The sequence below is a fragment of the Sprattus sprattus genome, assembly GCF_963457725.1.
Source record: "Sprattus sprattus genome assembly, chromosome: 1".
Taxonomy (NCBI): Eukaryota; Metazoa; Chordata; class Actinopteri; order Clupeiformes; family Clupeidae; genus Sprattus; species Sprattus sprattus.
In genome coordinates, this window is record NC_137920.1 from 14,437,058 (window position 1) to 14,458,144 (window position 21,087).

Consider the following 21,087-nt stretch of genomic DNA (forward strand, 5'->3'; position numbering starts at 1 on the left):
TGTGTGTATCCAAACTTGCATGCATTTTTTAATGGAATTATAAACTGTGGCAATGCAGTAGCAGCACTGTATCATCCACTTCATCAGCAGTGATTCTATTTCTTATCCACAGAGTCGGACATCTTGGCGGTATCACAGAAAACATCCATGGAAAGAACCAAACAAAGACAGGAAGAGGAGGAGCAGAAGAGAATGGAAAGAGAGAGAGAGATCAGGGCAGAGGAGGAGAAGAAGAGAATGGAAAGAGAGAGAGAGATTAGGGCAGAGGAGGAGAAGAAGAGAATGGACAGAGAGAGAGAGGTCAGGGCAGAGGAGGAGAAGAAGAGAATGGACAGAGAGAGAGAGGTCAGGGCAGAGGAGGAGAAGAAGAGAATAGACAGAGAGGGAGAAATCAGGGCAGAGGAGGAGAAGAAGAGGATGGACTTGGACAAGAATATCAGGCAGGAAGAAGAGGAGAAAAGACAGGCGATGCTGGAGGAGGTGAAGGCCCAGTGTAGCGGTGGTCAGATAGTTAGCATTAGCTCCATTAGCTTTGGGTTTATTCTCTCAGTGTTGCTGGTTAACCACCTAATGGATTACTGACCGATTTGGATGTGCTGACATGGTTGTCACTGTTTCTCACAGTAAAGCTCATTTGTGTAATTCAGATAAAGGTGTTGTGGGAGACCAAGACTGCTAGTGTGTAATTATGTTAAAAGGAGTTGTGGGAGACCCAGACTGCTAGTGTGTAATTATGTTAAAGGTGTTGTGGGAGACCCAGACTACTAGTGTGTTGTTATGTTAAAGGTGTTGTGGAGACCCAGACTGTTAGTGTGTTATTCAGTTAAAGGTGTTGTGGGAGACCCAGACTGCTAGTGTGTAATTCAGTTAAAGGTGTTGTGGGAGACCCAGATTGCTAGTGTGTAATTCAGTTAACCTTCTATTATGTTCAAATTTTACTCACATACGTATATTATGCTTGTGATCAATTTGAACCCCAGCAATTTAAACCTCCAACCTTTTACCCAAGTTTATGGGTCAGGTACTTCAGGTGTGTTTGTCGACTACCTAAGTAGCCCTTAAAAATAAAACAAAACCCCCATCACCCCCCTTATACATCCAGAAAACATGTTACAGGACTATGGAGAAATAAACAGATCACCATCAAATCTCACAGTTTGACTTAAAATTGGAAAGACATCCTTCTGGTGTTTTTTTTTATGTTTACTGTATGCACCTATGCACCAGAACAAATTTCAGGTAGGCGCATACCTACGTGACAATAAATCTGTTTCTGATTTCTGATTCTGATTATGGCTTCATATTATTTCTAAATACATATTGTTGTTATCTATAACATTTGGAATAAAACAACTATTTCTGTTATCAAGAATAGTAACAATGTGATGAAAAAAGTTGACATTTCTAGAATATTGTATAGAATTAAAACAGCCTGGGGTCAGATCGACCCTAAACAACACCAATGCGTAAGGCATGTGTACAGGACATGGAAAACACATCATCATGTTAATTTTGTGTTTACCCAGTTGTCCCCATTAAATTAGGAAAAGTCATTAAATATGAAGTAAAAAAAACGATGTGAATCTTTTATTTAGAGACGTTAAACATTGAATGGGTTCAAATTGACCCCAAACATAATAGGAGGGTTAAAGGTATTGTGGGAGACCCAGACTCTAACCCTACCAGACCCTGTTCTGTTCTGTTCTGTTGCGTGATGTTCTCCCATTGTGTGTTCTATTTTACCTTTGATTGCGTGCAGTTTGTTTTTGATTTGATTTATGATTTGTTCTCATTATATGCTGATGGACACTGTCTGCTGCCCCCTGCTGGTGATCAGCTTAGCCCCCCCCCCCCCCCCCCCCCCCCCCCTAGTGGTCATAGGGCTTATTGTCTTCTGCTGGCTTCTTTTCTCATTCAGGCTCTGTGTCATATGTATCTGATGATCCGTCTCATATTTTGTAATGAAAACAAAATAAATAAATAAAATGAAAATAAAAACAACAAACTCAGCTATTGTCATTGTCACTCAACACTGTTTCACAAAAAAATGTAAAACTGCACTAGCCACAGCTGTCCTGTGGTCCTATAGCTGAATGGATTGTGAGGGGTGTGTGTGTTTGTTACAGATGGGACAATTCCTTCATGGACTGAGTCAGTGTCTTTGTCCCATGACCTGCTTTGACATACTCCAGGAAGGAGGGAGAGAGAGATAGAGAGAGATAGAGAGAGAGAAGGAGAGAGAGAGCGAGAGAGAGAGAGAGACAGAGAAAGAGAAAGAGAGAGAGAGATCGGTGTCTTTGTCCCATACCCTTCGTCACCGTCAGACAAGGGAAGGAGGGAGAGAGAGAGATAGAGAGAGAGAGAAAGAGAGAGAGCGGAGGGCAGTGTTGTACCTGAACGCGTTTGTTGAACGAAAGTTCATGAACTCGTTCATAATTTTGGTGAACGTGAACTGAACGTTCTGTAATATTGCCTGATGAATGATACTGTGAACGCGTTCATTCTGGTGTCTGTGAACGGCACGTTCACTCTTTTTAATTTCGTTCAATAAGGTGCCAGATTTTCTAGAGACTTCCAAGCGAAAAACACACATTTAACAGTCATTTAACAGTTTCAAATCGCTGCGTGTGCTTTATTTTACTGTCACCGCCTGGCAAGTGTGAGAGCGCCAAAGTTGCATAGAGGCCGAAAGCGGTATTGCAGACTTATAGAGATTTAGATTTTTTTTTTAGCTCGCAACATATTGAAAAAAAAAACTGAACTAGTTCATTTTTTGGAGCTGTGAACTTAGTCCAAATTTCTTAATTATGAACTATGAACTGAACTAGTTAATTTTAAAATGTGTGAACTATGAACTGAACTAGTTCATGTAGAAAGTGAACTTTCCCAACACTGGCGGAGGGGACACAGCCACAGAAGAGGAAACTGTGATTCAGCAACCCGTCAGTCAGCAGGGAAGCAGGCAGCACAGAGTCAAGGGTAAAACATGGAGTGGACCGGTGGCAGGGAACGTGGCATGAATACAAAAACAAACACGGTAGAGGAGGAAACAGAAAAAACATGAACCAGAATCTGGATATCTTGGTTAAGATCGTGACCATGGAAAACAAAGACAAAACACACACACACTACACATACACACACACACACAAATACACACATCATACATAAACATACACTAAACATAGACAAACACACACACGCACATGAGAGATGCCTGGGCTTTGCGCTCACTCACTTTCCTCCCAAAACACTGTCACCGCTAGAGGAGTAGAACACACACACACACACGCACACGCACACACACACACACACACACACACACACACACACACACACACACACACACACACACACACACACAGTGTAATCGTGAAACAAAAGGTTGTGAATGGTCCATCAAATTTAAGCAGTTCAGCAGTCCATTATGGGTTTTACAGTTCAAGGGTAGAGGAAATGTTGCCTCTTCTAAATACATGCTTCCTGTAATTGCTGATATTGATACTTTGCCAACTGTTTGACCTTCCTGTCATGTTATGTAAACACATGCACCATTAGTCCGTGACTTAAGCAACCAAAAGCTACACAATCAACTGACACACACGCGTGCACACACACACACACACACACACACACACACACACACACACACACACACACACACACACACACACACAGACAGACACACTTTCCCCGCAGGTCAAGCCAGGACACAGAACAGAGAGCAGAAAAAGCAACAACCCCCCAAGGAACGGCAGTAACAGAAACAACAACCTGAGCCTCCAGCGCCACCACAAGGTCCTCAGGAGTATTACACCGAATTACTTTAGTATCTCAATTTCTCTCTTCCAGGTGGTGCACAAAAATAACTGTCTTGTCTCATGTTACTTTGGTGCACAAATGCACAAATGCACAAATGCACAGTAACTAAGGATCAATGAAGAGTGATTTAGCATCACTAAGTTAAGGATCAATGAACAGTGATTAAGGATAACTGAACAGCAATTAAGGTTTAATGAACATTGATTAAGGATCAGTCAACAGTAATTAAGGATCATTAAAAGTAATTTAGGATCAATGAACAGTGAATAAGGATCAATGAACAGTAATTAAGGATCAATGAACAGTAATTAAGGATCAATGAACAGCAATTAAGGATCACTGAACAGTAATTAAGGATACAAAATGGTGTCTCCCTGGTTACAATGGTGTCTCCGTGGTTACAATGGTGTCTCCGTGGTAATCTTCCTGTTCACCATGCTAGTAGGTAAGGGTGCATCATACTAGTGACCCCCCCCCCCCCCCTCCCCGTCCCCCTGCCCCAATGGAACAGATCTGAATGGTTAAAAGGCAAGTGATGACAGACACAGCCTGCCTTATCCTCCTCATCACTATGGAGACACACATTGTGTCCTGCCTGAACTAACACTACACTCAATGTCTGTAATGGATCAGTGGTGACAATCACAGGAAAGGCTCATGTAGAGATGACTCATGATGATCAGTACATGATGTCACCAAAGGTGATGAAGTCCGTGGGTCCCCCATGTGTGCTGGCTTAAGCGTCCAAGGAAAGTGTGTGTGTGTGTCAGTGTTAGCGTGTCAGGTGATTGTGTGTGTGTGTGACAGTGTGTCAGGTGTGTGTGTGTGTGTGTCAGGAGTGTGTGTGTGTCCTAAGGCTGTCATATGATGTGATGTGTAATGTGTGTAAATGTAAGACTTACATTGTAAGTTAAACGTTATGATCGGTAACATTCCTGAGTTCGTTAAGCTTAGTTAGTTGTAGTTTCTTCTTTTCTTGATCCAGAGTGTGTTTGTGTAGTTTAGTTTGGTCTTTTCTAGTTTAATCTTTAAGTTAGTCTAGCATACTTCTAAGTGTTTACCCTGTTTGTTAGTACGCCCTGTTTGTGTCCAGTCCCCTGTTCCTGGCCTGTATTCATCAGTAAACTCTGCTTCACCTGAAACACCTGTCTGAGCCTTGATGTCCTGTGATGGCAATAGTGTTTGTCTCAGGCAAGTTTATTTCTAAAGCCTAGTTAGCCAACAAATATGTAGTTATTAATTATCATGCTTCAGGAATGTATATTAATATGAAAACTATGCCTAAATATTGTTGCATTACAGTAATAAATAAATCCATTCTGTTCATATTTGTAACCTAATTAATCTTTATGGGGAGACTTGGTGCTTTAATCTTCCAAACACAGACAAAAATGGAATGGTCACTGAAGCAATTGGAAAACACCGCTTAATTTACCGCTTAATTTAGTCAGGATGGGTGACGAGAATTCCACCTAACAAAGACATAGACCTGTAATCCACTCTGGTAGGCTCACTTGTGAGTTGGGTTAAGTTTCTACTGCCAAATAGGTTTCCATCATTGAGGGATAAACGATCTAGGCAATTGCTATACATTGCTATAAAACAGATGTGCCTTTCCAACATGATCTATACAGGCAACAGATGTGACTTAGAGTTTCAGGACAAGGATATTTATTCAAGTTCTCAAAGTGAATGCAATAACATCCTCACCTTGACATACAGTAGGTTACATATAGAATACACAAGTATACAAAAATTGAGAAAAAATTATATTCTTTTATCATGTAATATTCAAACTATAAAAGTACAAAAACATCATGCAATTATATCATCATGTCATGTTATACATTATATGACAGTAACAGTGACGTATAGTCTCAGCTGATACAGCTCTCAGTCTGTTATTTAATAATGTTAATATTCCTGAAACTGTTCCCTGATGGCCCATGTAGATCAGCCCAAAACATTGATCCGAGGTAGATGCACAACAATCACAGACATGGGCTCAAACCAATCACTGACATTGGCTCAAACCAATCACTGACATTGGCTCAAACCAATCACTGACATGGGCTCAAACCAATCACTTAACATGGGCTCAAACCAATCACTGACATTGGCTCAAACCAATCACTTAACATGGGCTCAAACCAATCACTGACATGGGCTCAAACCAATCACAGACACGGGCTTAAACCAATCACTGACATGGGCTCAAACCAATCACTGACATGGGCTCAAACCAATCACTGACATGGGCTCAAACCAATCACAGACACGGGCTTAAACCAATCACTGACATGGGCTCAAACCAACCACTGGCATGGGATTTAACCAATCACTGACATGGGCTCAAACCAATCACTGACATGGGCTCAAACCAATCACTGCCATTGGCTCAAACCAATCACTGACATGGGCTCAAACCAATCACTGACATGGGCTCAAACCAATCACTGACATTGGCTCAAACCAATCACTGACATGGGCTCAAACCAATCACTGACATGGGCTCAAACCAATCACAGACACGGGCTTAAACCAATCACTGACATGGGCTCAAACCAACCACTGGCATGGGATTTAACCAATCACTGACATGGGCTCAAACCAATCACTGACATGGGCTCAAACCAATCACTGACATTGGCTCAAACCAATCACTGACATGGGCTCAAACCAATCACTGACATGGGCTCAAACCAATCACTGACATTGGCTCAAACCAATCACTGACATGGGCTCAAACCAATCACTGACATGGGCTCAAACCAATCACTGACATTGGCTCAAACCAATCACTGACATGGGCTCAAACCAATCACTGACATGGGCTCAAACCAATCACAGACACGGGCTCAAACCAATCACTGACATTGGCTCAAACCAATCACTGACATGGGCTCAAACCAATCACTGACATGGGCTCAAACCAATCACTGACATGGGCTCAAACCAATCACTGACATGGGCTCAAACCAATCACTGACATGGGCTCAAACCAATCACTGACATGGGCTCAAACCCATCATTGACATGGGCTCAAACCAATCACTGACATGGGCTCAAACCCATCACTGACATGGGCTCAAACCAATCACTGACATGGGCTCAAACCAATCACTGACATGGGCTCAAACCAATCACTGACATGGGCTCAAACCAATCACTGACATTGGCTCAAACCAATCACTGACATGGGCTCAAACCAATCACTGACATGGGCTCAAACCAATCACTGACATTGGCTCAAACCAATCACTGACATGGGCTCAAACCAATCACTGACATGGGCTCAAACCAATCACTGACATTGGCTCAAACCAATCACTGACATGGGCTCAAACCAATCACTGACATGGGCTCAAACCAATCACTGACATTGGCTCAAACCAATCACTGACATTGGCTCAAACCAATCACTGACATGGGCTCAAACCAATCACTGACATGGGCTCAAACCAATCACTGACATTGGCTCAAACCAATCACTGACATGGGCTCAAACCAATCACTGACATGGGCTCAAACCAATCACTGACATGGGCTCAAACCAATCACTGACATCATGGGCTCAAATCAATCACTGACATGGGCTCAAACCAATAAAACAAAACAAAAGAAGGGCCACATGTGCTGACTGTTCCCTAAAAATTGATTGAGGATCAATAAACATAAACATACATATCTACACACATGCTTAGTCATCCAGCTGACACTTTTATCCAAAGATAAACATTATATACAAATATATATAAACATATCTATATACCTTCCTGGGTATTGCAACCATGACTACGGTGTAGTTAGCACTTTGCTATACCCAATGAGCTGCATGAACCTGTACGTAGATAGAGGTGGATAACCACCATGTACAGTATAGCGAAGTTTCAGCAAGTTTTTCAACATAATTAACATATATCAAACAATGGCAAGCCTGATGAATCAAGTCTGATGGCTCTGGCACCAGACCCCTGGTATTATTCAAACAGAGAGTCGGGGGTTATCAGATATGGCTTGGTATGTGAAATCCACCAAAATCAAACAATACATCAGATATATACTGTATCATAGAGGCAGATAACCGCCATGTATAGCGACCAGGTTCACATCACATCACATTTCGGAAGAACCCTATAGAACTCCTCCTGGGCTTGAACTCCTGTCCTCTCAAGCAGATGTCCTATAGTCATGAGGTGTCTCAAGGTCTTTCACCAGGTACGGATCGCATATCGAGAGAACCTTGTAGAACTCCTCCTGGGCTTGACCTCCTTTCTTCTCAAGGGTGAGTATCAGAGCACGGTTCTGCTTGGTTTCTGATTCCTTGCTCTCCACGACCTCTCTCTCCTGAGAGTTCAGAACTTTGCATGCTACAAGATCAGAGAGGATGGGTGCCAGGAGCCCTAGGCGTGTCTCCAGGCGTGCTTTGTGTCTGTGGAAGAAGTTCTGACCTGGTGGGGTGTAGGGACTTGAGGGCAGGAACTCTAAAACAGAAACAGGAGGCTTCTGTCATTAAAATATTGGTAAAAAGGTAAATGTACAGCCAGCTAATTTCAGTTTAAGTACCTGTTAGGCAAGTCGTAATCAAAAATAAAGAGTCGGTAAAGGGTACGATTGTGGTAGTTAGTGATTATTACTGTGTATGTCGTTTTTAAAAAAGTGATACATTTCATTACTTCTAAGTAACATCCTGGTTACCACACAACCAGACAGTGTTGTTGTAGGGTTAGCACAGTGTACAGTGTCAAAAATAAGTATTTTTGTAGAGGTTATAATCGGGTCATTTACAAATGTTTACAATAATTTACAATTTACATTTGATAACGCTTTAGTGAAATTAGTTGATTTGTAGTCTGTTATCTACCAACAATGTGGGGAACCCTCAGAACAACTGTACTCAGGTTCTGACAGAGGGAACTGTGTGAAAATCATCTTAGAGTAAAATTCACAATTTACCTGCTGAAGTCCCTCCCTTCTGGTGAGCTGTTAATAGAAAATAACATTATCATCTGAAACTACAATTCAGCTAATTGTTTTTAAACATGATTTTACTTCCAATACATGTCATGAAATGTTTCCCAAGTGTCAAAAACCTATTTACCTGGAAGGTTTATATAGGTCTTCCACACATGCCCATTGCCACTTTCATGCAGATATAGATGAATGGGTTCCATGATGGATAAAAACACCTGAAATATTGGACAGCAGCCTTCATAGCCTTCATGAAATGTATCGATCTGCAGCCCATCAAGAGAAGAGAAAAGGAGTTACTCTCATCACCTTTGACTGATCAACAGCTACATTTAGAACCAATAAAAAAAGAATCAATCGTCATTCTATTTACCTCTGGAATAACTTTGTGCATTACTTTGGGCCTCTCTGAAGGGCAGGTGAGGCTGCATTCCTCATCAGAGATTAGTCTGCAGTTTGATATGGTATCAACATAGATCTCTGCTCTTTGCTTCAACTTCCTCCTCTTTTCACATAGCTGAATTGAAAGAATATCCCCAAATACAATTACTATATATAGCCATTAAAAAATGAATAAACTAAAATGAGCACATAAATGTTCAAACATGTGTTCATGATTATATATTCCAATGTCTCACAGTCAGAGTTCTTAAGGGAATATGTCTTTGTTTTATTTTAATTAATGAAAAATCCATCAACAACAGTACACTGCATACATTGTGATTTGATTTGATTGATAAAACAGTGCTTGTATGTAGCCAATAGATCACCACTTCACCGTACAGTGCCTGTATGTAGCCAATAGATCACCACTTCACCACACATTGCTTGTGTGTAGCCAATAGATCACCACTTCACCATAAAGTGCCTGTATGTAGCCCATTTCACCATACAGTGCTTGCATGCAGCCAATAGATCAACACTTCGCCATACAGTCTTCTAAAAAAAATCCTAAAATTCCTACCTCACAGAGATCGAAATTCCTTGGTAGCAGAAAAACATTCAGTACAGTCTCATCTAGAATGAGTATCACAAGAGCTTCGATCCGACACTTAACGTTTTCCTCTCTGCGTCTTTTTTTGCCAAGTCCAAACTTAGAGAATCCATTGATGTTGAAAAACACATGGGTGTCTGAAGTCTTCAGAGGCTGGAGCATCTCAAACTTTTTGTCACTTATGTGTATTATAGTTAGTGGTGGAGTCTTATCACCTGCAGAAAGATAGAGAAAAAAAGCATCTTGCATGTGGCAAAATAGACAAGTTAGCAAACAATAAATGCTTAGCAAGGGGGAAAGTAGTTTTGAAACTGCCACTCACTGGAAATGATCTCACAGTGTGGAAATCCCATCTGGCTGACCGTCCCCTGAAGACCTTTCATCTTGAACAGGGGACCTGCTGCCATTAAACCTTCACACTCCAGCTGTCCGTAGTCCCAGGACGTTGTGTGGTACTGCACCTCAGCCGCCGTGTCCGTTTTGAAGACCAGGCCTGTGTAACGACACTGGAACACACCTGCAGAGCTACAGCTGAACCTACAATCAGAGCAAATCAGAAACGAGTAAATCATACAGGAAATTACATTTAATAAAATAAGACCTTCTGACACTGGCAAATGCAACAACCAACCTGTATGTGGTCCTCTCTGAAGTAGTGATCTCTGGTGTGAAGACCTGAGAGAATAAAAAACAATGATATTGATATTGTATGGCTGACAGGAAAAATATAGTAATAATTATGACATAATAAATATTATGATCCAATGACTAAATGAACATACCTCTACATCTCCATTGCATTTCCTGTCTTCAGCACTACACATGTCTTCCACTTCCCCTGCAAAACCACAGATTTGTTAACATGATATAATGAGCACTTGATTAACAGCCCACATATCTGCAGTCAATCATACCTTTCTTTTCTGGAAGCTGTCCACCAAGGTGTCCTCTGCAGAAAACAATGCAGATAAAATGAAAGATTAATTACACTTAGTTTTAAATATATTTTCCCAATAACTTTTTTCACATAATTTTACATGTCTTAATAGTAGTTATCTGATTCATAACCATCTTCATCTTCATCTTCAAAAAAATGAAACCATTATTGTCTCAAACCATTAACCACAATTGATGTTTACTTCTTGGAACTATCACAATTTTAAAATGGTCAGAATGACGAATTGCAAAATGTGCCTTCCTTTAAAGTGATCACTACTGAAGATGTTTTTGTTTTATACAGACAAAAACAGTGTAAGTTACATCAGTTTGTTGACACTTCTGTGATCAAGCATGGCTGTATCCAGCTCTGAGGTCACTGAGGTCTGCACCTGTATAATGTTTTCAGATTCAAAAATAAAATTCACTACTGAATAAAAAATCCAGCGGTTGAGAATGTGTCATCTGACTGTGTGCATGTAGGCTGTAGCGAGTTATTTAGTGTGAGAGTTGAGAGAGGAGGGTGCAGCTCCTCCCTCCCAATACTCTGTGTTGAATGTAAACTGGCAGCTGTTAAGATTTTGGAGTCACACAGGCAGCAGGTGGATTGCTCCTAAACTATTTATTGTTTAGGTCACTGGTTTTGGGAAAAAATTATCACGCCAAAGTTCTAACACATGAAATGTCCAAATGCTTTTATCATGTATCATCTATGCATAGCTGGGTGTTGGCCAGAAATGTTTATAATGAGTGTGTGTGAGTGTGAGTGTGAGTGTGAGTGTTTAGGTACCTCTGAAGATGAATTACATTCTTACTCTTCTCAGATAATTTGCGCTTTATGTAAGCATATGTAGCACTTTGGGATCAATGTTTTATTTAGATAGGTGAAATAGATGCAAAACTACTTCAAAAGTGGTTGACAAGCTTCAGTCTGATAGTCAACTGTGAAAAAGGCTCTGTAATACTAGCTTTCTAGGCAGAGTTTCAAAGAAGTCATATTCAAGGCTTGTTGGTGAAAGGTAAAGACTAAAATGAGCAAATTACTAAAATGAAAACTCCTACTAGGCAGAAGATGATTGAAAGAAAACAATGGAGGTAAAGAGTTTGTAGGTTTAAAAGAAACAAGAAAGGCTCGCCAATTTCATCCTACAACAAGACAAAACCAACCCAAAGCACTGCTCCACATTATGCAAGACCTATTTCAGCCAAGCTTTAATACAGCCAACTTTGTAACTGCATGAATTGAAGGAGTCTCTGAAAGCAGTAATAAGCTGTTATTTAAAGCAGAAATAATCTTCAAAATATTGTATTTTCTTATTTGAGGGATACAAATATGTGTTTTCCTTAAAGACGTGTCATTTTCTGGTGAATATAAAACTTTGAAAAATAGTATGATTTCAAAACTGCTGTACTGGGTTAAATTCCCTACGGTATATAATTCATGAGATAATAGTAATGCATAGGGGTGGGAATCTCTTGGCACCTCACGATTCGATTCGAAATCGATTCAGAGGTCAACGATTCGATTTAAAATCGATTATCGATTATCGATTTAAAATCGATTTTGTAATTTAAAAAAAAAATTTTTTTTTTTTTTTTTTTTTTACACATCCATTTTATGTTGAAATGCAAGCTGCATCGACTATTGCATTGCTCATAGAAAGTCAAAATTGTGACCATTAAAAGCTTTTACTCTAATAAAGCAAATAGCGAAGGTAATTCATCTGTTGATTTTCTTCAATTTAGACTCTGAGTTGCAAACTCAAATGATTCAATAGTCAAAATGCATCGATAATCGTTTTATCGGTTTCGAATTGATATTCGATAATCAATCGATAATTGCATTTCAACATGAAATGGATGTGTTAAAAAAAACGATTATCAATTTTAAACCGATAAAACGATTATCAATCCATTTCGACTTTTAAAACATTTGAGTTTGCTACTTAGAGTCTTTGCTATACTTCCTACTTTGTGTTTGATAATTAAAGAAAATCAACAGATGAATTACCTTCTCTATTTTTTATGAGAGAAAAAGCTTTTCCTTGTCACAATTTTGACTTTCTATGAACAATCCAATAATCGATGCAGCTTGCATTTCAACATAAAATGGATGTGTAAAAAAAAAAAAAAAAAAAAAATTTTTTTTTTTTTTTTTTTTTTTTTAAATTACAAAATCGATTATGAACTTTTCTGAATCGAGACAGAATTGTTTTAGAGAGAATCGATTAAAATCGAATAATCGATTTTTTCCCCCACCCCTAGTAATGCACCAGTAAAGAAACACACGTCGTATTACATGTCACATTACATTTTGAAACTGTTTTCTGCAATGTAATGGCAATGGACTAATATTAAAGTAAATGTACATACTATCAATGATATAACACACACACAGATAATAATTCACCATGGGAAATGAAAGCAAAAAAACACTATTCTTGTACATAAAAGAATCAACTCACCAACTAAAAATGTATGAGCATCTCTCTGCCCGAGGACATCCATCTGTCTGTCCTCTGCTCCCTGATGTTTGCAGCTCTCCTCCATTTTCTCCAGTCTCTTTCTGTCCCTCTCATAGTGATGGCTGCTGCTTCCTGACTCTGGGCCAGTCTTCTCAGCTCTGAACTCTCGGGCTTCTCTAGAACCACTCGGAGTTCCAGAACACATAGAACCCACAGTGTTGATGGATTCCTGAGAGCCCCATTCAGAGGAGGCTTTACAATGTGATGATGATGTGTGTGTGCCGTAGCCAGAGCTTTCCTCTGTGAACATCTCAGATCTGTCATCTTTACTCACTGAAACAGAACACAATTACACTTAAGAGACACTTAAGAATCACACTCACTCTATCAATGTCACCAGTCATCCCAATATGCATGAAGAGGGACCACCTTTACTGAGGCGGATTTAATTTGGTGCCCTAGGAGCATTTTATATGCCAAGATACTGCTTCTGACACTGATTTAGTAAAATTATTTATCAATGACACACAGACACTGCAAAGAAACAGCATAAGTACCAAGAACACTGAGCACATAAAGGACTGTCAGTGGGTAAGCAGGTTTGCTAAGCTGCCGAACAATAACCGTAAAGCACAGTAAACTTAGTGTACCATAGAATACAGTACATTTTAGCCACTGAAAATATCATCACTGCTGCAAGTATTTTACCAAACATTTACTGTACTTTTAGACAGAAATTAATTTGGCATGGTTCATACTGTTCGGAGGCAAACTGTTGCTCTTCTGCAGGTCCAATCCTCCCAATCGTGCAGCAGTCTCGTCCATCTCCCTGTCCTGTGTCTCTCCATCATTCCAAATAGGCAAACCTTGAAGTCCAACATGGAAGGTCAAATTAGCTTTTGATTAACATGGCATGTGCACCCTCTAGCAATTATGTCTGAATTAATTTGGGATTCAACTGTGCTGCAATAGCGCATAATAAAATATAAGAACTCGTGTTTGAGTTGAGGATTGATATCCATGAGGAACTAAACTAAATTCTGCATTTGTTAAGTGCAGACACTGTGACATGCTGTAACTCACCTCTAAAGAATGACATTGTGCTCTCTCTCTCTTGTTGGCCCTTACCTGTGTTTCTTACCACCATCCCTTCAATCTTCTGCAGCAGCTCTGTAACCTGCGAGTCATCCCCTTTATTATTGTTATTGAGGACATGATATCTGTGCCCACATTTCTCAATGAGCCAATGGAGGCTTTCTCCTTCACTCTCAATGTGCTGCTCAATGGTTGTGTCTCCCAGACAGTCCCCATAGGTGAACAGCACTATGGTGTGACTCCAAAGATTTTCACCAGCAAGCCTCAAGTGTTCCTCAAAATTCTTTCGGTCGAGCTCTGAGATAGATCTATCTACACGTATGACCAGGAGGACAGCGTGTGGTCCTGCAGGACAAAGAGACACACTGTGGACAATCTGCTGTTTAATGAGCTCAGGAGTGTCTTTAAGGTTGATATTTTTGGACCATCCTGGAGCCTCAACTACGGTGACCTGTCTGCCTGCCACTTCTCCCTGTCTCTTCACACACTGAGACACTGTTCTTCTCTTCAGGTCAAACTCCTCTCTGCCAGGATGGTGTTTCCTGATGAACTCTTCCCAGATCTTCTGTATCCCAGCAGCACAATCCTCACCTCTAAGAGTTGTGGAACATCACCTGCAAGTGGAAACAGTAAATAATAATTTGAGAGGTAGGAAAGTCTAGGAAACTGTTAATTTCACATAATTCATCATCAAATCAAGGGACTTATGAAGAAAAGAGGCATACAGGTTCAGAAGAGAGTAAGACGTAAGTGGCTATGTCCATGTATGTATTCATAAGTATTGGTCCAGAGCATTGCGTTAAACTGTACACATGCAGATGGAGCTTGCGAGTGTGCGAGACACAGCAATGATCTAATCTAAGGCAGTGGTCACCAACCTTTTTTGGCCAAAGATCACAACCTCTGCCTTGGTGACAGGCAAGATCTACCTATTGATGCATTGAGAGAAAAAAACTGTCCAGACTCCAGACTGTACATACAACTTCACTTTTTATTTGGCCTTATTGTAATTGAATGAAATTAAACACTTTGGTCCAGCTTTAAAATTGATGTGACCAAAAACACACTAAATTACTAATTATTTCAGTGCAACATAAAAGTAAAAATGTTTTCCTTTTTTAGCTTAACAACCTAATCAGACTAATGATGTGTTTCAATTATTCAGTATTGAGTAGTTACAAGTATTCAAATTATTTAAATGAATAGGGTGACTAAATATTTGCACAGCCTATTTTTCATATTTGATTTCATTTCACACAATGAAATACTGCTACACTAAATGTCTTTGTCTGGAAAAGAAAACAGTACTCAGTGTGAACTGGAAAATGAATAATATAATATAATATGTGATCTTTTTTTGGTGAAGACTCACCAAATTATCATGCAGCCTCAGAGGGTGCCAACACTTTTAATACGACAGTATGTAAAAGCAGGCTGCGTGCGTATTAATATTTCGAAAACTAATGCGGTAATTGGAACAAAGTGGGAGTGGCTAATAACTAACATAAATGCAAACGTACTCATGTAACGTGTCACCATACACATTAATATTAATATTTAGAAACACGTTGCAGTGTTAAACAAGTCGTAGAAGTTAAAATAAACAAATATCTGTCTCGAAAACCGTTGGTTTGGGTGAGCTAATACCAGTGGTGGGTAGTAACGCGTTACAAGGAACGCAAATGAGTAAAAAAGTAAAATTTTCGGGTAACGAGTACTTTTTGCGTTCCTTTATAAAGTCTGCACTTTTACTCTTACTCGAGTAAATATTTGAACTAGAATTCTACTCTTTACGCCGTTACATTTCCATTGTGCTTTCATTAAAATGAGTATTGTGATAAAAGTACACATATCTTTGTTTACTGGAATACAAGCGCACGGCAACCAGAGGGTAAAAACGGAGAGGTCAGTTAGCCATGCGTTATCGACGCGCCCTCCACAGGTTGCAGCATTGTTGTCATTTCATAGCATTCAAAAACTCCACCTCGAACCTTCGCAAACATGTTCAGGTAAGTTGCATTCGTTTTATCTGTACTGCAGCTAGTCCTGGAGATAAATGTTACATCCTTTACCATTTTACAAACTCACATCGTATGCACAAGGCGCAGTGCAAACTCTTGCACATAAAACCAAAGAGTATAGAGGTACTTCTATACTCTTTGATAAAACTCTATACTGCTAAGACGTTTCCATTTAATGTTAGGCTACATTGGCTGCAGTAGTCACGTTAGAATGTTAGCAGCTAGCGTAACGACTAGATGGCCACCGTTAAAGTTAGCAGTTTGTTTGACTGACTGACATAGTTGCCAGCTAACGTCCGAATGCACGTTTGCTATAATATGCATGGGCACAAACAAGTAGGCTATACCTAGGCTACAGTATGTTAAAATTATTTATCACATCAATAGCGCTGGTATGGTTGATAAAAAACGGTCTGCATGTGTGTGTATACATCTCTGGAGTTGATCTGATATCAGATCTACAGTATGTAGTCTAGTCTTGTCTGGTTGGCTCAGCTTTAAGTGTGCGTGTAATAAGGTTTAATGAAAATAAAAGTAATGTATGTGTGATCTATGAGACATGTAATGAAAAAAGAAATACATGATACAATGAAGCAACTTGTGAAGAAATGTTTCAAGAGTGCATTTCTTCCTGAATACTCATGTTATGTTTTGCATTGATCCAAACACTCCAACACAAAAAAGTAACTTGTAATTTGAGTAACTTTTAAACAGAGTACTTTTTTACTCTTACTCGAGTAACTTTTCCAATTGGAATATTTACTTTTACTCAAGTCGATTTTGAAGGAGGTAATTGTACTTTTACTTGAGTACCAATTTTCAGTACTCTACCCACCACTGGCTAATACATACCGTAAATCTATAAATAGACTTAGGATATTGTTTTTTTAACAAACTGTCTGATAACCAACATTACTACGACATCCAAGAGAGCTCGAAGACATTATGCACGCGAGTTGAGCTTACTTTTCAAGGTAACGAGGTGTCAGAATTGTTGAACTCTTCCGATAATGACCAACAAACACCAGCTGCTGAAGCACACTGACCCAACTGTTGGTGTTTGTTGGAGAATGTTGGCGTTTGTCGGGGGAGTGTGCAAGCTGCTTTAGAAGGGGCATTAAGTGGGAAGGGCTGATTTTGTGAGAAATCGTTGGTGATTAAGTTCACATCAACTGTACAGGCATCCTCGGATTTAAATAGCTGGTGGGGCATTTCTGTATGAAAAAACAGGTGCAGAGAATGTGTGTTCAATTTAAGAATCCTCATTTTTGGGAGCAATAAGAACTAAATTTCAGGCGTTCATGAATCAGGCAAATATCTTTTCTGACGGTGGTCTTCCGGAGTCTGTAAGAATACATTTTCAGAAGACACGTCGACACGGTAATTGGAACGAAGTGGGAGTGGCTGAAAACTAATATAAATGCAAACATACTCATGTAACGTGTCACCATACACATTAATTTTAATATTTAGAAACACGTTTGTGGAGTGGAGTGGAGACGGCTATGAGTAGAATACACATTGAAGGACAGATTGAAGCGTAGAGTAAGACAGGACAGGAGGAAATGGCTGGAAGAGGTCAACTTAAATGCACAAAAATCAGCAGAGAATGGTGGATGGTGAATGAATGGAAACTCCCCTATACACACACTTCGTCGACTTCAAAAAAGTATTTCACTCCATTCACCGAGAACGCTTATGGAAGAACTTGAAATCATACGACATTCCAGATAAATTGACAAAAATGGTCCAGCTCATGTACGATGACTTTGGATGCACCATACTAGAGGAAATAGAACCATAAAGATGTTTCAAGATCACCACAGGAGTCAAGCAAGGATGCAGCATGTCAGTCTTCATATTCCTACTTGACTGGGTCATGTAAAGAACAACAGATGGACACCAAAATGGCATCAGACGGAACTTCAATACCATGCTTGAAGATTTAGATTATGCAGTTGTACATTGTACTCCTTCCATCTAAACATGATCACCTCCAAGAAAAGACCAACAGACTGGTTGAGAATGCAGTAGGAGTCATACTGAAATTAAACACAGCAAAGTGCAAAGCGATGAGGATGAGCAGGCAAGCGGCGGTATTAAGATTTGTGAGTGACTGCCGCAACCAGCCCACAAGCTGGGATGTGGGCTTTGTGATGGAAGTGGAAAAATAATTGCCGGAAAGTTGTCAGCGTTTCAAAAGATGGACATATTAATTAACTATACAGGTAAGCAGGCATTGCCAAAAGGGATGGGTATCGTTTGGGTTTTTTCCGATACCCGTGCTAAACCGATACTTTTAAAACGATACGGTGCCTGAACCCATACTTATTTTTTAAACGCACAAAACGATGATTGACCACATAAAAGAAAAGCTTTTTTATTGCCAAGGCAATTTTTTTGAATATATATATTTTTTTATATAATTATTTTTATTATTGCATACAAAAGGCAACACAGGTGTCAGCATACTTTGTAATGTTATACAGTTTATACACCTCCTTATGATTTTAACAAGACTCATATTCACACATTCATACGTGCAAAACAGACACTCAACCGCCCCCTGACACCCTCCCACCCGTCCCACACACACACACACACACACACACACACACACACACACACACACACACACACACACACACACACACACACAATTGGTTCCCATCTCTCAGCCACCACACCCATTCCCTATTTCTTGGCTTTACAAGGCTTCATATAAATCCTGCCACACCTTATTGAATTGATTCCATTTGTTCCGGTCTTCGGACATTGATTTTTCAATACTTAAATAGTATTTCATTAGACCCTTCCATTGCTGTAATGATGGGGCCTCGGAACCCTTCCAATCCTTCAGAATTATTTTTTTATACACCAAAGAGGCAAATATGACCATCCATCCAATGGGATATTTAAGTGTGTCTGTATTTTGGATTATGCATCTCGTAGCTGTAAATTCAAGTTTGATGCTACAAGTAGTGGTCATCCATTTTTGAATCTCGAACCATCTCTTGCGGACCTTTTCACTTTCCCAGAAGGCATGTATGATTGTTTCATTGTTTATACCACATTTGCCACAAACAGGAGAGAAAGAGGGATCAAATATATTTATTTTTGATCTTGTGTAATATATTCTAGTCGTGAGCTTGTATTGTATGAGCCGCAGATTTTCATTGGTGGTTATCGTATTGGTTTTGCTGAGACATTCCTTCCATATACTGTCAGAGTTAGTTATGTTAAGATCTTTGTTCCAACCCTCATATATTTTTTGTAATGAATAATTACTTTCCTGGGGCCGTATTCACAAAGAATCTTAGGGCTAAAAGTAGCTCATAAGTGGCGAATTTAGGAGAAACTCCTAAAAATAATAGGCGTGTCAGTCTTAAATTTAGGACTCCTATTTTTTTTTACTAAGAGCAATTCACAAAATATTTTATCCCTAAAAGTAGCACCTAAGTCTAGGACAGCTTAAAACTCCTCGTGAGGACTCCTAAGTCACTAAGACCTATTCACAAAAAGTCTTAAAATGGCTGAGGCCAGACGTAAGGTGTTGGAGACAATGAACGACTCTGAATTGTTGAGAAGATATGTTTAAACCGTGAAGGCATCAACATTTTACTAGAATTAGTGTGGGATGCAATCACGTCTCCAACTATCCGAAACAACCCAATCAGTCCGGAAATTAAATGTTTGATAACATTAAGATTTTTGGATTTTTCACAATCATGGATATTGTTGCGAAGTGGCCTGGATCTACTCACGATTCGCGCATTTTAATGGAGAGCGGTCTGCGCCTTTTTGAGCGGCACCATGTACCTGCTGAATGCCACTTGTTGGGTGACAGTGGTTATCCATGCAAGACATGGCTTTTGACACCCTTCCTCAATCCACAACCGGGAGCACAGTTGAACTACAACATGCAAGTATACGCATGAGGCCTATTTTGGTGACACAATACCTGTAGCCGCGACGGCTCTTTTAAAGTTCACTCCGCAATATCCATCCTACATTGTGACTGGAGCGCATACCACCGCTTCTCGCAGTCATCGACAGAGCGACACACGGCAGGGAATGAAGCATTTATGTTAACACATATGTCCTCCCATGCCTCACGCATAGTTTGCAGGGTGCTTTAATTATTACTTCTTTGATTTCATGCAATTTCCGTGTTTTTTTAGGCAATTTCTCTTTCTCTTAACGTGCAAAGCGTCATTCTCATTGGATGCACAAACTTGTCATCATGCGTGTGCATTCTGCTAAGTGCACTGTCCATAACTATTTAATATGACTTTATTTGAAGCCTAGGTTATTCTCTTATTTTCTGTTGATTTAGTGGGATCGTTAGGGGGATGTTAGGACTGAGTTTTGAATGAGAGCGCCTGTCAGCAACCAATCACCGTGCGCGCACCACTTCTAAACTCGTGCATGAGGATCGACGTCATCCATAGCAACGGAGTTTTTATCTTAAGCTTAGGAGTTGGTTTTATCCTTAGTATGAGTAGGTCTCAGAGCCGTTGTGAATCACTTTTAAGAAATTACTCCTACGTAAAAGGTTTTAGCGCGAGTTAGGAGCACTCCTAGTGGTAAGATAAAATGCTTTGTGAATACGGCCCCTGAGCCTCAACAAGATGTTTATACACTTTTCCTATTAATTTCTTGTTTTCATCTGGATAGCTGGGGGTTCCGAGGAGCTGGGTAACAGCTCAAAATGATCAGGGGCCGTATTCACAAAGAATCTTAGGGCTAAAAGTAGCTCATAAGTGGCGAATTTAGGAGAAAC

General features: G+C 39.9%; 1 protein-coding gene across 1 annotated transcript in view; it reads right to left on the reverse strand.

Moving 5' to 3' along the window:
• Window positions 1-7,992: 7,992 nt before the first annotated feature.
• The window catches only part of LOC308367706 (uncharacterized protein), a gene marked incomplete at both ends in the record, with an annotated part of 40,330 nt that continues 27,235 nt past the window's right edge, over window positions 7,993-21,087 (reverse strand). Inside the window, 5 exon segments of the mRNA XM_080841697.1 lie at window positions 7,993-8,306; window positions 10,110-10,324; window positions 13,326-13,521; window positions 14,317-14,814; window positions 14,817-14,897. Coding sequence (XP_080697823.1) covers window positions 7,993-8,306; window positions 10,110-10,324; window positions 13,326-13,521; window positions 14,317-14,814; window positions 14,817-14,897 — 1,304 coding nt within the window.